The following is a 15,064-nucleotide window of genomic DNA, read 5'->3' as shown; positions in this document are numbered from 1 at the left end:
AAAAGCTAAGATTGAGAAAAACATTTAGAACTTAATTTATTTGAATTTTCTAAATAGTTAAATAAAATTATTTTTTATTTATTCAAATTAAGATTTTAAAATCGTGCTTTATAGTGGTAGGCACGAGCACGGCCCGTTTATTGGCCCGACACGAGCACAGCCCGACACGATATGGGCTCGGGCCATGGGCCTGACCAGGCTTAATATTTAAGTAAATGGGCTGGCACGAGCCCGACACGATAATAAATGGGTCGGCCCAAGTACAGCACGAAGCACTACTAGGCCGCTTAAAATGGGCCGGGCCAGCCCGTTTGCCACCTCTACTCATACCCAGTCACTAGCTGTAACATAGAGTAAGATTGAGTGGTGGTTGGTCGTAGACGAATTAGCACAGTTGCATGCTATATTACATCACCCCAAGCGGATGTAAGGAGATTGGTGCGCATTACCAATGTCCGGACTACCATCGTAGTTATTTCTGTGAGACCATTTGGGTGTGTCCAACATCATTCCCAATGCAATAAACATCGTAAGTCTTCGATGTAAACTCTCTAGCAATGTCAAATCCAATTGACTGAATAGCATGATCTGGGGAGTGAGCTCGTTGTCATATGATATGTGCAAGAGTGTAGCATGAGCAGCATTTATAGGTGGACAATAGCACAACACGTGACCAGCGTGTTTGCGTGTCAACCAATATCATGAGATATTTAAACATCCGCAAGTTGGTTGAACTAGTCCACAGAATCCCCACGGATTATATGTAAGAACATAATGGGTATTTTCATATCCTTTGCAGAGGACGGTCTCAGTCCTAAATTCCCTAAGGAACAGGCTTTGTAGAAGCAACCAATGAGGATTGTGGTTGGGCCTGAGCATTTGAAATGCTATTTGAAGTAAAGTTGGTGATTGCGCCATCACCTGGGGCGCCATCACCATGATGGATGCCATCCATGGAATTTATGGATTGAGACTGTGCCAGCCCTAGGCTGGGGGTGGACGGCGGCGGGTGCCCTAGGCAGGGCGACGGTCATACTTAGTCCAGAAATCAACCTTTGATTCATGCTTCTTTTCGCTCGAGAGAAAGGATGTCCATGTGAAGTCTTTAGTAGACGGATCATCATATCATGACTAGGATGACATATCCTGTTGTGACAAAGCCAATATGTATCTAAATCCAACAAATCTTCTCTCATAACTTTATTGGATTTAATAGCTTGAATAGTGACATAGAGTCCACTAGAGAGACATATAAACTTCTCTAAGATGCGCCTTTGTTCGCAATCATTAGAGGTATTGCAAAGGAACTCATTTCTGTTCTCTACATGCGTCTTCGCATGGAATCCGTTGGCTATTCATAGGTGCGATTTGCCCTAGGAGCGTAGAGGGTTTTTGTGACAGTAATCAAAGGTGCCATTTGGCAAGGGGAACTTGGGTTATTCCGTGTCCTTAAATTAATACTGATGGCCTAGCCATCGTAGTTGTTAGCATTAAAGCCACCCTCAAGTGCAAGAGGTACAAGTTATAGAATAGGGGATTAAGTAAGGATGTCGAACCCACGAGGATTGGTGAATCCTTTCCTAGCTAGGGAAAACCTAAGGAAAAACTAGAAGAATATGCAAATATACAATCACAAACAAAGGCTCACAAGTGAACCAAAGTTCATGGTGAGTATGTGCAAGATGGTGTGTAGAGATTTGATTTTGATTTTGAGATTGGTTTCTATTCAAATTGAAACAATGAAAGCGAGTAATATAAACTAAGCTAAACTAAACAAGTTGTTATCAAATGGATGGGAGTTAGGGCATCGGGTTTCACCTTTTGCCTCCCTTGCAAGTATTAAAGCAATTGAATATGAATGATGCAAAGCTAATTGTCCAACTACCCTCTTAGCATCCGGATAGGACTACTAAGGCTTAAACCCCTTTCATTTTATTAACTCTAACCGGATAAGTCTAGAGCTAACTACCTAGAGACAAATTCAATTACCGGATAGGTCTCAATCCTTTGCCCCTAAATGCATAAAGCTTAGAGTTTAGGTAACCAAGCAAGCAAACCAATCCCATCTCTAGGTGATTTTAGCTCACTACCCTCACATGCACACATGGTGTGCTTTCATGCTCCCTTTTTGCCTAAAGGTAATCAATCTCTAGGAAAAACTTCATGTCATGGCAAACACATAACTCAAATTGATTAGGTCTAAGTAATGCATTCAACTATTGACTTAGCATGTGAGAATGACAACATGAATTTGCATCAATTTATAAACAAAAGCATCAATCCAAGCAAGTTTGGCTAGGGCTTTCAACCCTAGCCCCAACTAGTTCACTACTCACACATAGCTAGATACACAAACTTCAACATTCTATTAAACATCAAATACATAAAGAGATAGGGAGTAAAGGGTGACTATTGATGATGCCGGAAGAGGTGGTGGAGATGGGTCTCCAAGAACATGATGTGATGGTAGTCACCTCCTTCTCCTTGCTCCAAGCTCTTGATATTGGTGAGAATAGTGAAATTTGGGATCTCTAAGATGAGTTGTGGTGTTGAGTGGTGAAGGAAATGGAGGATGTAGTGGTGGAAATGGAGGTTTTAGAGGTGGAGATGGTGGTTTTTGTGGTGGAGATGGTGGTCTCTTCTCTAGAGAGAAAAATGGATCTTGGATAGGATGAAGATGATTGAATGGAGTCAAGAAATCTGAATAATCCCCTTTGGCATCTCTTTGATCAGCTATGTATGTCCTCTTTGGTCCCAAAGTGTGCAAGAGATGCTCTTACACCATTGTCCCCAAAATGGTCCCAAATTGGCAAGGTGACAAAAGGACAAGGTGTAGGGAGATATTTGAATTTCAAGTGATGGGATATTCTCATAACTATGGTCCTCCTTTGCTGGAGAAAAGACCCTCCATGAGTGGCGGCTCGCCGGAAAAGTTTGCCGGAAAAATCGCCGGAAAAGTCGATTTGCAATTTTCTTCCAATCTTCGTGTCTTCTTCCCCTACCTTCAAATCTCCGCATTTCAAGCCTCAAATAGTCATTTTATTCTCAATGCAAGGTTTCCTACAAATAAAAGGAAATGGATTAAAAAGGGTAAAATAGCATGGAAGACAAATCAATTTTCATAATTATGGGGCACAATTGCATAAGTAATTTGTGACTCAACAAATACCCCCAAACTTGAATATTGCTTGTCCTCAAGCAAAAGCATTAACCCAAATCCGAAACATAACAAAACTAACACAACCTAATCCTTCCAACATTATCCTCAAAGAACACAACTTGCTCAAGGCAAGAAAATCAAGTCATGTCTCAAAAGTTTATGAAGCTATGGGACAAATGCTAGAGTAGAATGTATGTCATGCATGCCATGATTGTCACTTTGATGCACCAAAACCAAGCGTGCACAACAAAACCGTGCTAACCATAAACTCACTAGATTTTCACTCTAATTTTCACACAAGTGTTTAAAGGTTAGCTACACTATCACTCAAACAATCTCATGCAAATGCCGCCATATGCTTGCTTTTCAATCTCATCTCCACGGGTCATGCACAAACCACCTTGGATCAAAAAGGACTTTTATTAGGTTGTAATGAGGCTTAGGGCAAGGGGTTAGAGAAATGAAGTGGATAGGAAATCACAAATTCCAAGCAACTTAGCAAGCAACTCCCTTATTGAGATTTTACGAACTTAAGACCTTAAGATGCTTCATATGATTCACTCTCTTAACCATTCCCCCAAACTTTAAACTAAAAACTATTTATTGATCAACTAGAGAAACTTTCTTTTTGGATTTTCTTTCTTTCTTTTTTTTTTTTTTTTTTTTTTTGACTTTCTTTCTTGAGATGTAAAGACAAATTACAATTGCACAACAAACATAATACTCCCCCACACTTATTTCTTTTCAAGTATCCCCAAACTTTGTTTCTTGAAGCATCTTGACATACACAATCTCACATTGCTCACTAAGAAAACTTGGAAAGGGTAAGGCTATTGTTTAAGCTAGAAGGTAAGACATTTGTGGTGCAAAGAAATGAATGGCTAACAAAAGGCACAAATGGGCAATCTAAGGATATTCATCTCTTTAGGACAAGAGCTTGTTTGGCCATGGTGGAATTCCTATTGTCTCAATCATTTCCGCGATGTATTCATGCTTGACAAAAGTTTTGAGAGATATAAAGCAAGTTCTAGAGATACAATTCACAAAAGATTGATCACACATGAAGAATAAAGTGCTAAGAGCTATTTGATGCACTTTCATTAGGCTCAAAACTCACATTTGTGGTGAAAATAGTTCTCACAAATCTCATCATGCCAACCATATCTCAATGCATCAACTTGACAATCAAAAGTAACAATGAAGTTAAACATAAGTCCCATAACCTTTATTTGAAAAATTGAGTTCACAAGACATAGACATGCTTTCTAGCCCTTTACAAATCAAGTTCAAGTTTCATCATAGGAGTTGGAAGGAACTAAACACAAACAAAACACACAATAACTAGAAGCAACTAAAAGCTAAAAACATTTTTTTTTTTTTTTTAACAATTTGAATTTATTGAATTTAAACTAGACCTTTCCCCCCACACTTGAACTTAACATTGTCCTCAATGTTAAAAAGTATTTTCTTGAAAGCTTTGCAATGAAAGAGTCAAGCATGGTAAGAAAGAGCATGCAAACTATCACAAAAACAAAGAAGTGACCGGAATTTAAACACAATGAAGTACATAAAGCAAGAAAAGGGTTTAGGAATGCTCCCCCTTGTAGACCATGAAGTTCATTCAATTCACCAACATGCAAGGCTTTAAGCCCTTGCCTTCCAAGCTAAACTTTAATCGTGTCATTTCTTCAAGAATGGTTCCAAGGGATTTCCTCCTCCTTCACTTGCATTATGAGCTTGGCTACCTCCAAGTAGGGCTTTGTTTTAAGGACTTCTAGCCGGTCCGTTGATTCTTCATTCATTCAAGGGGGCTTCTTGAGACAACCATCTCCCTTGTTTACCTTCTTTGAACTTCCAAGGCAAGCTCCCATGTCAACAAGTGCTCCCTTGAGCAATCCTCCAATTTGTTTATTCTTCTTGATGGGAGTGATGAGTGACTCAAACCCTTGTGAACATGGTAAGACCGGAAGAGGTGCCCAAACTTCTTTCTTATTTTTCTCATCTCCCCTTACTCTTACCTCTCCATAGTAACCCAAAAAGTAGCATTCATTCATGTCATCCAGAATTTGAAGGGGAGGAAAGATTTGGAACTTGATTTTGTCTCCAAGTACCTTCATGCTCATGGTGCCTTTCTTCACATTAATCTTGACACCGGCAGTGGCCATGAAAGCTCTTCCAAAGATGATAGGAAGCTCATTGTCAACCATGGGGGCTTCCTCCATGTCTAGGACTATAAAATCCACCGGTATCACAAACCTTGCAACATTGACAAGCACATTCTCCAAGATTCCTCTAGGATACCTCACGCTTCTATCCGCCAATTGGAGAGTGATTGAAGTTGGTTTCAAAGCTCCTTCAAGACCAAGCTTCTTTAAAGCCGAATAGGGCATTAAATTGATACTTGCCCCAAGATCCATCAAGCAATTGTCAAAAGTAGTTTCTCCAATCTTGCTTGGAATAGTGAAGCTTCCCGGATCTTTGAGCTTTGGTGGAAGCTTTCTTTGAATGATAGCACTCACTTCTTCACAAAGAGCCACTTGCTCATGTTCTTTGAACTTTTTCTTCTTCATGCACATATCCTTCAAGAACTTAGCATAAGATGGGATTGTCTTCACGGCTTCAAGGAGTGGAATGTTTATATGAACCTTCTTGAACAAATCAATCATCTCCCTCAATTGGCTCTCTTTCTTGAGTTTTTTTCTCTTGTTGCCATATAGCTTGAGGGTAAGGGAGAGACACTTCTTCATCTTGCACAATCTTCAAAGGAGGATTGAAGGTCATACCTCTTTTGAATGGCCTTTCAATTAGAGTAGAAGGAGAGTCTTCATTATCATGAGTTCCAACCTTGGCATTGAAATTGTCCTTCAAGGCTTCTTCTTGCTTCTCATCGGCATAAGCATTCTTCTTATCATTCAAAGCTTCTGCTTCACCATCATTGAAGCCTAAGATGACTTCTCCATGTGACAACTCTCTTGCTTTCCCCTTTGATCTTCTTTCAAAACCGGGTGGCTCCCTTGGAGTTACATCTTCCTCATTGGTAGGCATGTACACATTGTTCTCCACTTGCCTTCCACTTCTCAAGGTGGTAATAGCTTTGGCTTCATGTCTTGGGTTAGTCTCTACTTGGCTTGGAAACACACCTTGCCTCCTTTGATTAAGCTCACTAGCTAGTTGCCCCATTTGTACCTCAAGCTTGCTCACACTTTGTTGAATGACATTGATCTTCTCATCTTGCTTTGCTTGATTGTTCACAAAGGCCGCCATCATTTCTTCAAGGGTAGGTGTCTTTCTTGCTTCTTGAATTGGCACCTGGGGTTGTTGTAGAGGTAGAGGTTGTTGAGGTGGTGCTTGATAAGGTGGTCTAGGAGCATGATAAGCATTGTTTGCTCCTTGATTGTTGAAGTGTGAGCTACTTGCACCTTGAAATCCACCTCATTGCCTTTGGTAACCTTGACCTTGTTCACGGTTTTGATTCCCACCCCAACCAAAATTAGGGTGATTCCTCCACCCGGGATTATAAGTGTTGCTATAAGGATCATTCTTTGGCCTTGTTTGGTTGCTGAGAAGATTGCATTGCTCTATCAATTCCGGGTACATGTCACTTTGTGAACACTCCGTTGTGCTATGGTACACACTTTCGCAAATCAAGCAAGCTTGCTCCATGGATTTGACTCCCAAACTAGGCTCCCGAATTTGGCTTGGTGGTGCCATTTGATTGAGGGGTCTTCCTTGTGCTTGTAGAATCATGTCAAGCTTCTTTTGCATATCTCCTTCTATCCGCTTCAACTCTTGTTGCATTTGAACACTTGGAATGTCAACATTATACATGCCTCTCCTTTGCTCTTGCTCCCTCATAGGTACTTGTGCACTCTTCATCATCATTGGCTTTCTATCCGAGGCACTATCATAGAGTTGAGAAGACTCACTCATTTCATCTAGGATCTTCATCGCTTCATCTTCGGTCTTGTTCATGAAACATCCCCCACAAGCATTGTCAACTCTCCTCCTTGTGTCTTGTGAAAGCCCGGTGTAGAAGGCACTTAGAACCGCTACCTTAGAGAGACCATGATTGGGAACACCACCTTCTATTATCCTTGAATCTCTCCCATGTCTCATAGAATGACTCATTTGGTAGCTCTCGGAAGTTCATCAACTCATTCCTCAATGAATTAGACTTGTGAGGAGGGAAATAGAACTTGAGGAATACCTTTTGCATCTCTTCCCAAGTGTGGATACTACTTGGGGGAAGCTTGTACAACCATTTCTTAGCTTTGTCCTTCAATGAAAAGGGAAAGAGCTGAAGACGCAAGTTGCCTTCATCAATACCCAAAAGTTGAACGGTTGAGCATGCTTCATTGAACTCTTGGAGGTGCAAGTATGGCTCATTACTTGGCAAGCCAAAGAAGAGGGGTAAGTTTGCAATAGTCCCCGGCTTTATGTCAAAAGCAACGGCACATGGTGGAAGCACGATGCAACTTGGATGATTGGAGATTGTTGGTAAAGCGTACTCCTTCATGGGGCGTGGTTCATCCATTGTGGGTATCCGGGCTATTTTAGCTTGCAACTCTTCTGCCAATTTCTTTATGAGATCAAGAGTTTCTTGCGGTATCCGAGTTTCTTCACCACTATCTTCAAGAACTTGATCAATAGATATGTTGTCTCCACTTGGTGTGCTCGGAGATGATGGAGTGGAATAGTTTGAATTGATCCTTGGGCTACTTGTAGATGATCCGTGAGACATAAACACCTATAAAATTTTAAAACAAAGGTGAGAATATAAGTCAAGATACAAAAAGAAACCAAAAACAAGAAACTGAAAAATTCTGAAAACAGGGGAAACGACCGATCGGCGACACTTGCCGACTGGTCGGTGAGCTTCTGACCCCTAAAACGACCGGTCGGAAATTTCCGACGACTGGTCGGCGAAACAAAAATCACACGAAATTAACACAAACGACCGGTCGGCGGAGACCAACGACTGGTCGGTGAACAGAGATAAAATAAAAACAAGGGAAATTTCTAGCTAATCCCTAAGACTACCCGAGGTAGGGATTGGATTTTACACCAATCCCTGGCAACAGCGCCAAAAACTTGTTAGCATTAAAGCCACCCTCAAGTGCAAGAGGTACAAGTTATAGAATAGTGGATTAAGTAAGGATGTCGAACCCACGAGGATTGGTGAATCCTTTCCTAGCTAGGGAAAACCTAAGGAAAAACTAGAAGAATATGCAAATATACAATCACAAACAAAGGCTCACAAGTGAACCAAAGTTCATGGTGAGTATGTGCAAGATGGTGTGTAGAGATTTGATTTTGATTTTGAGATTGGTTTCTATTCAAATTGAAACAATGAAAGCGAGTAATATAAACTAAGCTAAACTAAACAAGTTGTTATCAAATGGATGGGAGTTAGGGCATCGGGTTTCACCTTTTGCCTCCCTTGCAAGTATTAAAGCAATTGAATATGAATGATGCAAAGCTAATTGTCCAACTACCCTCTTAGCATCCGGATAGGACTACTAAGGTTTAAACCCCTTTCATTTTATTAACTCTAACCGGATAAGTCTAGAGCTAACTACCTAGAGACAAATTCAATTACCGGATAGGTCTCAATCCTTTGCCCCTAAATGCATAAAGCTTAGAGTTTAGGTAACCAAGCAAGCAAACCAATCCTATCTCTAGGTGATTTTAGCTCACTACCCTCACATGCACACATGGTGTGCTTTCATGCTCCCTTTTTGCCTAAAGGTAATCAATCTCTAGGAAAAACTTCATGTCATGGCAAACACATAACTCAAATTGATTAGGTCTAAGTAATGCATTCAACTATTGACTTAGCATGTGAGAATGACAACATGAATTTGCATCAATTTATAAACAAAAGCATCAATCCAAGCAAGTTTGGCTAGGGCTTTCAACCCTAGCCCCAACTAGTTCACTACTCACACATAGCTAGATACACAAACTTCAACATTCTATTAAACATCAAATACATAAAGAGATAAGGAGTAAAGGGTGACTATTGATGATGCCGGAAGAGGTGGTGGAGATGGGTCTCCAAGAACATGATGTGATGGTAGTCACCTCCTTCTCCTTGCTCCAAGCTCTTGATATTGGTGAGAATAGTGAAATTTGGGATCTCTAAGATGAGTTGTGGTGTTGAGTGGTGAAGGAAATGGAGGATGTAGTGGTGGAAATGGAGGTTTTAGAGGTGGAGATGGTGGTTTTTGTGGTGGAGATGGTGGTCTCTTCTCTAGAGAGAAAAATGGATCTTAGATAGGATGAAGATGATTGAATGGAGTCAAGAAATCTGAATAATCCCCTTTGGCATCTCTTTGATCAGCTATGTATGTCCTCTTTGGTCCCAAAGTGTGCAAGAGATGCTCTTACACCATTGTCCCTAAAATGGTCCCAAATTGGCAAGGTGACAAAAGGACAAGGTGTAGGGAGATATTTGAATTTCAAGTGATGGGATATTCTCATAACTATGGTCCTCCTTTGCTGGAGAAAAGACCCTCCATGAGTGGCGGCTCACCGGAAAAGTTTGCCTGAAAAATCGCCGGAAAAGTCGATTTGCAATTTTCTTCCAATCTCCGTGTCTTCTTCCCCTACCTTCAAATCTCCGCATTTCAAGCCTCAAATAGTCATTTTATTCTCAATGCAAGGTTTCCTACAAATAAAAGGAAATGGATTAAAAAGGGTAAAATAGCATGGAAGACAAATCAATTTTCATAATTATGGGGCACAATTGCATAAGTAATTTGTGACTCAACAGTAGTCATAAAGTAATATGCTCAGAATCAAAATGGAGTCATCATGAAAAGAACTTGAAATTTTATTCATAAGCCAACAGAATATATCATTATCTCTTAACCATTAGGAGAATTTAATCCAAATGCTAGCTAATTCAAAACAAAGATAGTCGTTTGACTTCTTCTAGTAACTCCAAAATAAGTATGACCAGGGGAGTAGAGAGATGTCGGTGGAGCAAAACTCGCTTAAGTACCACTTATCTCAAAACCTTCGTAGATATCACACTCATTTGGGATGAGTCTATGTGAAGAAAAACTAAACCATTGACATTTACTACAAAGTATATGGCAATTACCTATTACATATCTTGGAAAAATAAAGACTTAAACAAAATTGGCGATCCATTGATCCCAGCCAGATTTTGTAGTCTTAAACCCTTCACTCTAGATCATCTTCTTGATCTTCTTGTTCCACATAGTGAGCTTCTCTTGCTTCACAATATGCTTTTGCAGGTGGTGACAATTTCGTCACGAGCTCTACAAATGTGTGCCCAATGACCGGATACTCCACATCGAGAACATACATCTCTTTGCTCAAAATCCATTGATTGAGGCGCTTTGAAAGCGTCATTTAGATGGCTCTTAGTGTTGGTGGTGCCACCAACATGGCCAGAGGCGTTGCCTCCCTCTCTCTTTCCAAGTTGACGTCTTCGGTTTCATGTTCGCCTATTTTGGCGGTTACCTTCCCAAGTAGAGCGGTTATATGGACTAGAATGTCCAAAAGTATCTCTAAGATTAGGGTTTCGCTCTTGGCGCCCTCTCTTAGGGGTGCGACTATAATTGGATTCCGGAATATGCTTTGTTTCCACTGATCTTGAATTATAGTTCTTCACAAGGATGTTGTCATGCTTTTCAGTGACATTCATCGTTCCAATAAGCTCATGAAACCTTGTGATCCGTCCTGCAGTAACATTTATTCGATAGTTCTTAGCAACCATCAATACAGAGACGGTGAAGGTAGAGAGAGTGTTCTCAATCAAGATCGCATCTGTGATCTCTTTACCACAAAATTCCATTAAGGATTTAATGCGAAGTGCTTCCGAGTTGTTGTCAAGAACTGACTTGAAATCACAGAAGCGGAGGCTATGCCATCTCACTTCTAGGTCAGGAAGCAGGGAGTCGCGGACGTTGCCAAATCTTTCTTCAAGTGAGACCCATAACCTTCTGGGGTCTTCTTCATTCATACACTCGTACTGGAGCGAATCAGCCATATGACGAGTCATTAGGATGATGGCTTTCGCCTTATTTGCCTCTAAGCTGCTCTATTTGCTTCTAAAGTTTGAGCTTGCTCAACAGTTAGCACGTCCTAGATAGGCTCAAGAATTGTATCCAGGATTCTATCGGCCTTGAGATGTTGGCGGACATCACGAACCCACCTGTGATATCCAGAGCCAGTTGTTCCTAATGGAGCAAAGTCAAATTTGTTCAAGTTACTCATCTTGAAAGAGAACAAGAAAAAAAGGTTAGTTTCGGAGCGGAAAAAGGTACCACGAAAACATATAAAATTTCTGAGCATAGTTGCTTCCAAGAAATTAGGAATTTCCGAGCATAGTCGCTTCAAAGAAATTTGATTCTAAGAGGTATTGGATTAGTTTGAAACAATGGCATAAGTGGTTGATCATAAATTCTCTACAAACTCTAAGTTTGGAGATCTCAACAAGCTTCAAGCTTGGAGTGAGCACAAACACCCACAGTTCGGCTTAATTAAATCTCCCATATGATGAAGAAGAGGGGGGGGGGGGGGAAGGGGATAGAAGAAGGGAGGTTACAAGTCCCCGAGAAAAGAAGAGAAAAAGAATAAAAACTTCAAAAACGGGAATTTTTAGAAAAACATACCTCTTAGGATTGCAGAACGTATTTGGTCCTTGTCGTAGTATTGGAGATGAGCTTCAGTCCTAGTGCAAGCAAGCAGACTTGCAGGATTGCAGCATGGTCGCTAAGTTGCGGGGTCTTGGATTCACTAGACCGTGGGGTCGCGGCGTCTCGGTGTCGAGGTCGAGCTAGCGTGAGAGCAGGCGAGCGCACGCGGGCTCTGCAGGGGCAGCGAGGCTAACCTGGTAGGGTTAGCGTTGAGTTGCAAAGCTGGGGCTACTGCAGGGCCACTGCGGGTGCTGCAGAGCTACGGGTGGCACCGATCACACAAGGGCGTAGCGTTGGGGCTCGCAGACGTGCGCGGGTGCAGGCTGTAGGGCTAAGGATTGCGGGGGGCAGACGCTAGCGTGCGCTAGCTATGTGCGCGGGCAGTGGGCGAGCGTAGGGCTGCGGGGGCAGCAGATGCAGGGAGTGCTCGCGGGGAGCAGCAAGAGCACGGGCGCGTAAGAGCTGCGAGGGATTTGGTGAGAAGAGTTTTAGGGTTTTGGTTTTTAGGGCTATGGTTAGGGCTAGTGCTGATAACATGTTTTAGAAAAACGGGAATTGAGAGAAAATTGTTGTGTTTTCTCATTGATAATAGGGTCTCTTTATATAGAGGATTACAATGCATAGAATCTGAATCATACAAGGAAATGTAATCATACATTGAATAAGAATATCTAGATTCTTCTAATTAAACCCTATTACCAATTTACCACTAGGTCAAGTAACCTAGAGTTTGGGCGACACACACAAATATGGATTTTCTTGAACATGAGTCAATTAATTGAGAGTTAATGCTTTTTTTTTTTTTTTTCAATTAATTTGGTATTCATAAAAATCATACCAATTATAATGTATCATCAGCACAACAAAACCCTTAATTGATACATTGTCATTAAAAAAAATTATAACTTAAATAAATGATCATACCTTACCATCATTTTTCTACACCCTATATATATCTTGTCTTTTTCTTCTTCTTTATTCTCATCACTTTCTTCTTATTTTTACACCTTCATTATAGAATTGTCATGTTGTTCAACTTCATTATACAATCAAATAGATATTTCATATGAGTATTCAAAAGAAAGTTTTGATCCATCTAAAGATGTAATATTCTACATTGTGCATATCTACCTTTACACCTTACGATAAATCGTACAAAGGAGAGATATTCTGGAAAGGGAGATGCATTTTTCATATCTTAAGGGAAAGACAAGTTGCTATGGTTTTTTTTCTTTTTCTTTTGATTAGGGGAACAATGTTAAAACTAAGTTGCTCTTTATTCATTACCTTGTGCATAGATATGTTTGTAATTTTGATACCTAGTACAAAGGTAATTTCTAAAGGGGGAAAGCGAGCCGCAATCGTTCTTTTTTTCTCTTCTTTTTTCCTACCATTTCATTAGGAACCATGTCTAAACTACCTTCCTCTTTTTTTATTACCTTGTGCATAAAAATTTATACTTTTCATACCTATTACAAAGGTATAGTAGTGTTGGTTTCTTTTTCCCTACCTATTAAGTAGAAATAATACTAAAACTCGACCATGAAATTTAAATTTTAGTAGGAATTTAAAAGTCTCATCTCGCTTACTATATTTAGGAGCGACATAACTAAAAGTTAAAATAGTGAAACACTTTAGGAATGTGATGCAGCTGTAAAAATTGATAAACTGCTAAATATGTTATCCAAAATAACTAAGAGTGTCAATATTAAAGATCTGCTAAAGATGCTCTTTACATCATAACTTGCTTCTTTTTTCTTCTCAACTATATATCTATAATATCCTTTCAAAAAAAATCTATAATATCAGTTTCATATAGCTGGACCGAGTCAAACCAGTTAGTGACTGGATCTGTCACTAATCACAAGGGATAGCGAATGGAAGTGACAATTAAAGGAGATTGCCTTTTGAAGAGCGCCAATTAGTATCGAGAAATTAATTTGGGGCTTAATTTTTCTTTTAAGCTCGATTGGATTACGATGAAGCCACGTTGATGCATGTCAATTATGTTAATATTAAATCTGGATACACGTTTGTGCACCTAATTCAATAGCTTGGACTCTCATTAATTATACTACACCTTTCAGATATATTCCTTAATTTGGTTGAGGCTTTATCTAATTTGGTAGTTGAATTCAAGGTCGGTCGTCACTCTAGGTAGGAAAGGGATTGATACTTCACCTAAGAAAAAAACGAGAGTGCGGGATAGAAAGATATATAAGGTTTAAGAATTGACGCACTGTGACATTAGGTTTAATATGGGTCTTTGACCAAAAACACTAAAATAAACCAAAATCATCCCCTTAATATTTAGCCAAAATTTTGGATCCTGCTGGCTGCAGGAGCACAAGACCAGTGTACAAACTGTTTAACTAAGCTAAAAAAAAAAAAAATTAAAGGAAGCAAATGAAGCAAATATTCAACGATTTTCTTCTTGTTCCACGCCTTTTCCAAGATCTAAATAGACCCTACATGAAGCTGCATTGAAAATTCAGGGCAAATTAAAGTACTACTGGCTCCTTAAAAGAGTAGATTACTCTAAGTCGGAGAGTTGACGAACTTGCATTTTATTATTCGCATCTTTTGGATATGTTGAATTTTATAGACACATTGTTGAACGATCTCTTTCAGTTTTTCTCTGTTTCTTCTTCCAGAAGGTAAAGACGCTTAGTCACCGACAGCACAGCTTAGGGATCGATCTTTCTCCGATGGTGCTGTTGCATGAGCGTACGTACGTGTTTTGACTGTTTGAAGTCTTCATCATCGATCATCAGTCTCACCACGTTTTGGGATCTTATAATTTTCAGAGTCCGGCCGAGGGTAGAGATACATTCATTCAAATCAAAACAAATATTGATCGAAAGAGAGGATTGGACGTTTTAACTGCCTAGTTACCTAACCCTATCCCATTGTTTTTTTTCCAATGGAAACCTAACCCTATCCCATTGCGGTTGAAGATTTTGTGCTTTCTGTAGGCAAAACCATGTGGGTGGATAGGACTACCCCTGTGTAACTGTCTGTTGTTTCTTTTCTCTATGACATAGTCTCTTTATCAGTCGCGACTCTGCTGCTACTTTGTTACCCTTTTCCAGAAAAGATTCAAGCACAATAGAAGTTGGAAATCAAACTACACAAAAAGAAGGTCTATGCTCTTAAAATCTTAAAGCTCATGGGAAAGAGGATTAAATGTAGATCTTTTTTGTTAAGTTCGAGTTCTTGAACTACTACCTAC

The 15,064-nt window shown here is 40.0% G+C and overlaps 1 protein-coding gene across 1 annotated transcript; it reads right to left on the bottom strand.

Annotated features, from left to right (window-relative positions):
- Positions 1–4,962: 4,962 nt before the first annotated feature.
- On the bottom strand, positions 4,963–6,424 carry LOC112203285. Its single transcript, XM_024344275.1, has 2 exons — positions 5,944–6,424; positions 4,963–5,777 (listed from the first exon to the last, which is right to left on the bottom strand). Exons 1-2 carry the CDS (start codon positions 6,422–6,424, stop codon positions 4,963–4,965), a joined length of 1,296 nt encoding a protein of 431 aa, XP_024200043.1.
- Between the last annotated feature and the right edge of the window lie 8,640 nt (positions 6,425–15,064).

This window comes from Rosa chinensis, chromosome 5 (genome assembly GCF_002994745.2).
Source record: "Rosa chinensis cultivar Old Blush chromosome 5, RchiOBHm-V2, whole genome shotgun sequence".
Classification (NCBI taxonomy): Eukaryota; Viridiplantae; Streptophyta; class Magnoliopsida; order Rosales; family Rosaceae; genus Rosa; species Rosa chinensis.
The sequence above is the reverse complement of the archived record's forward strand: the minus strand, read 5'-3'. Positions and strand labels throughout refer to the sequence as shown.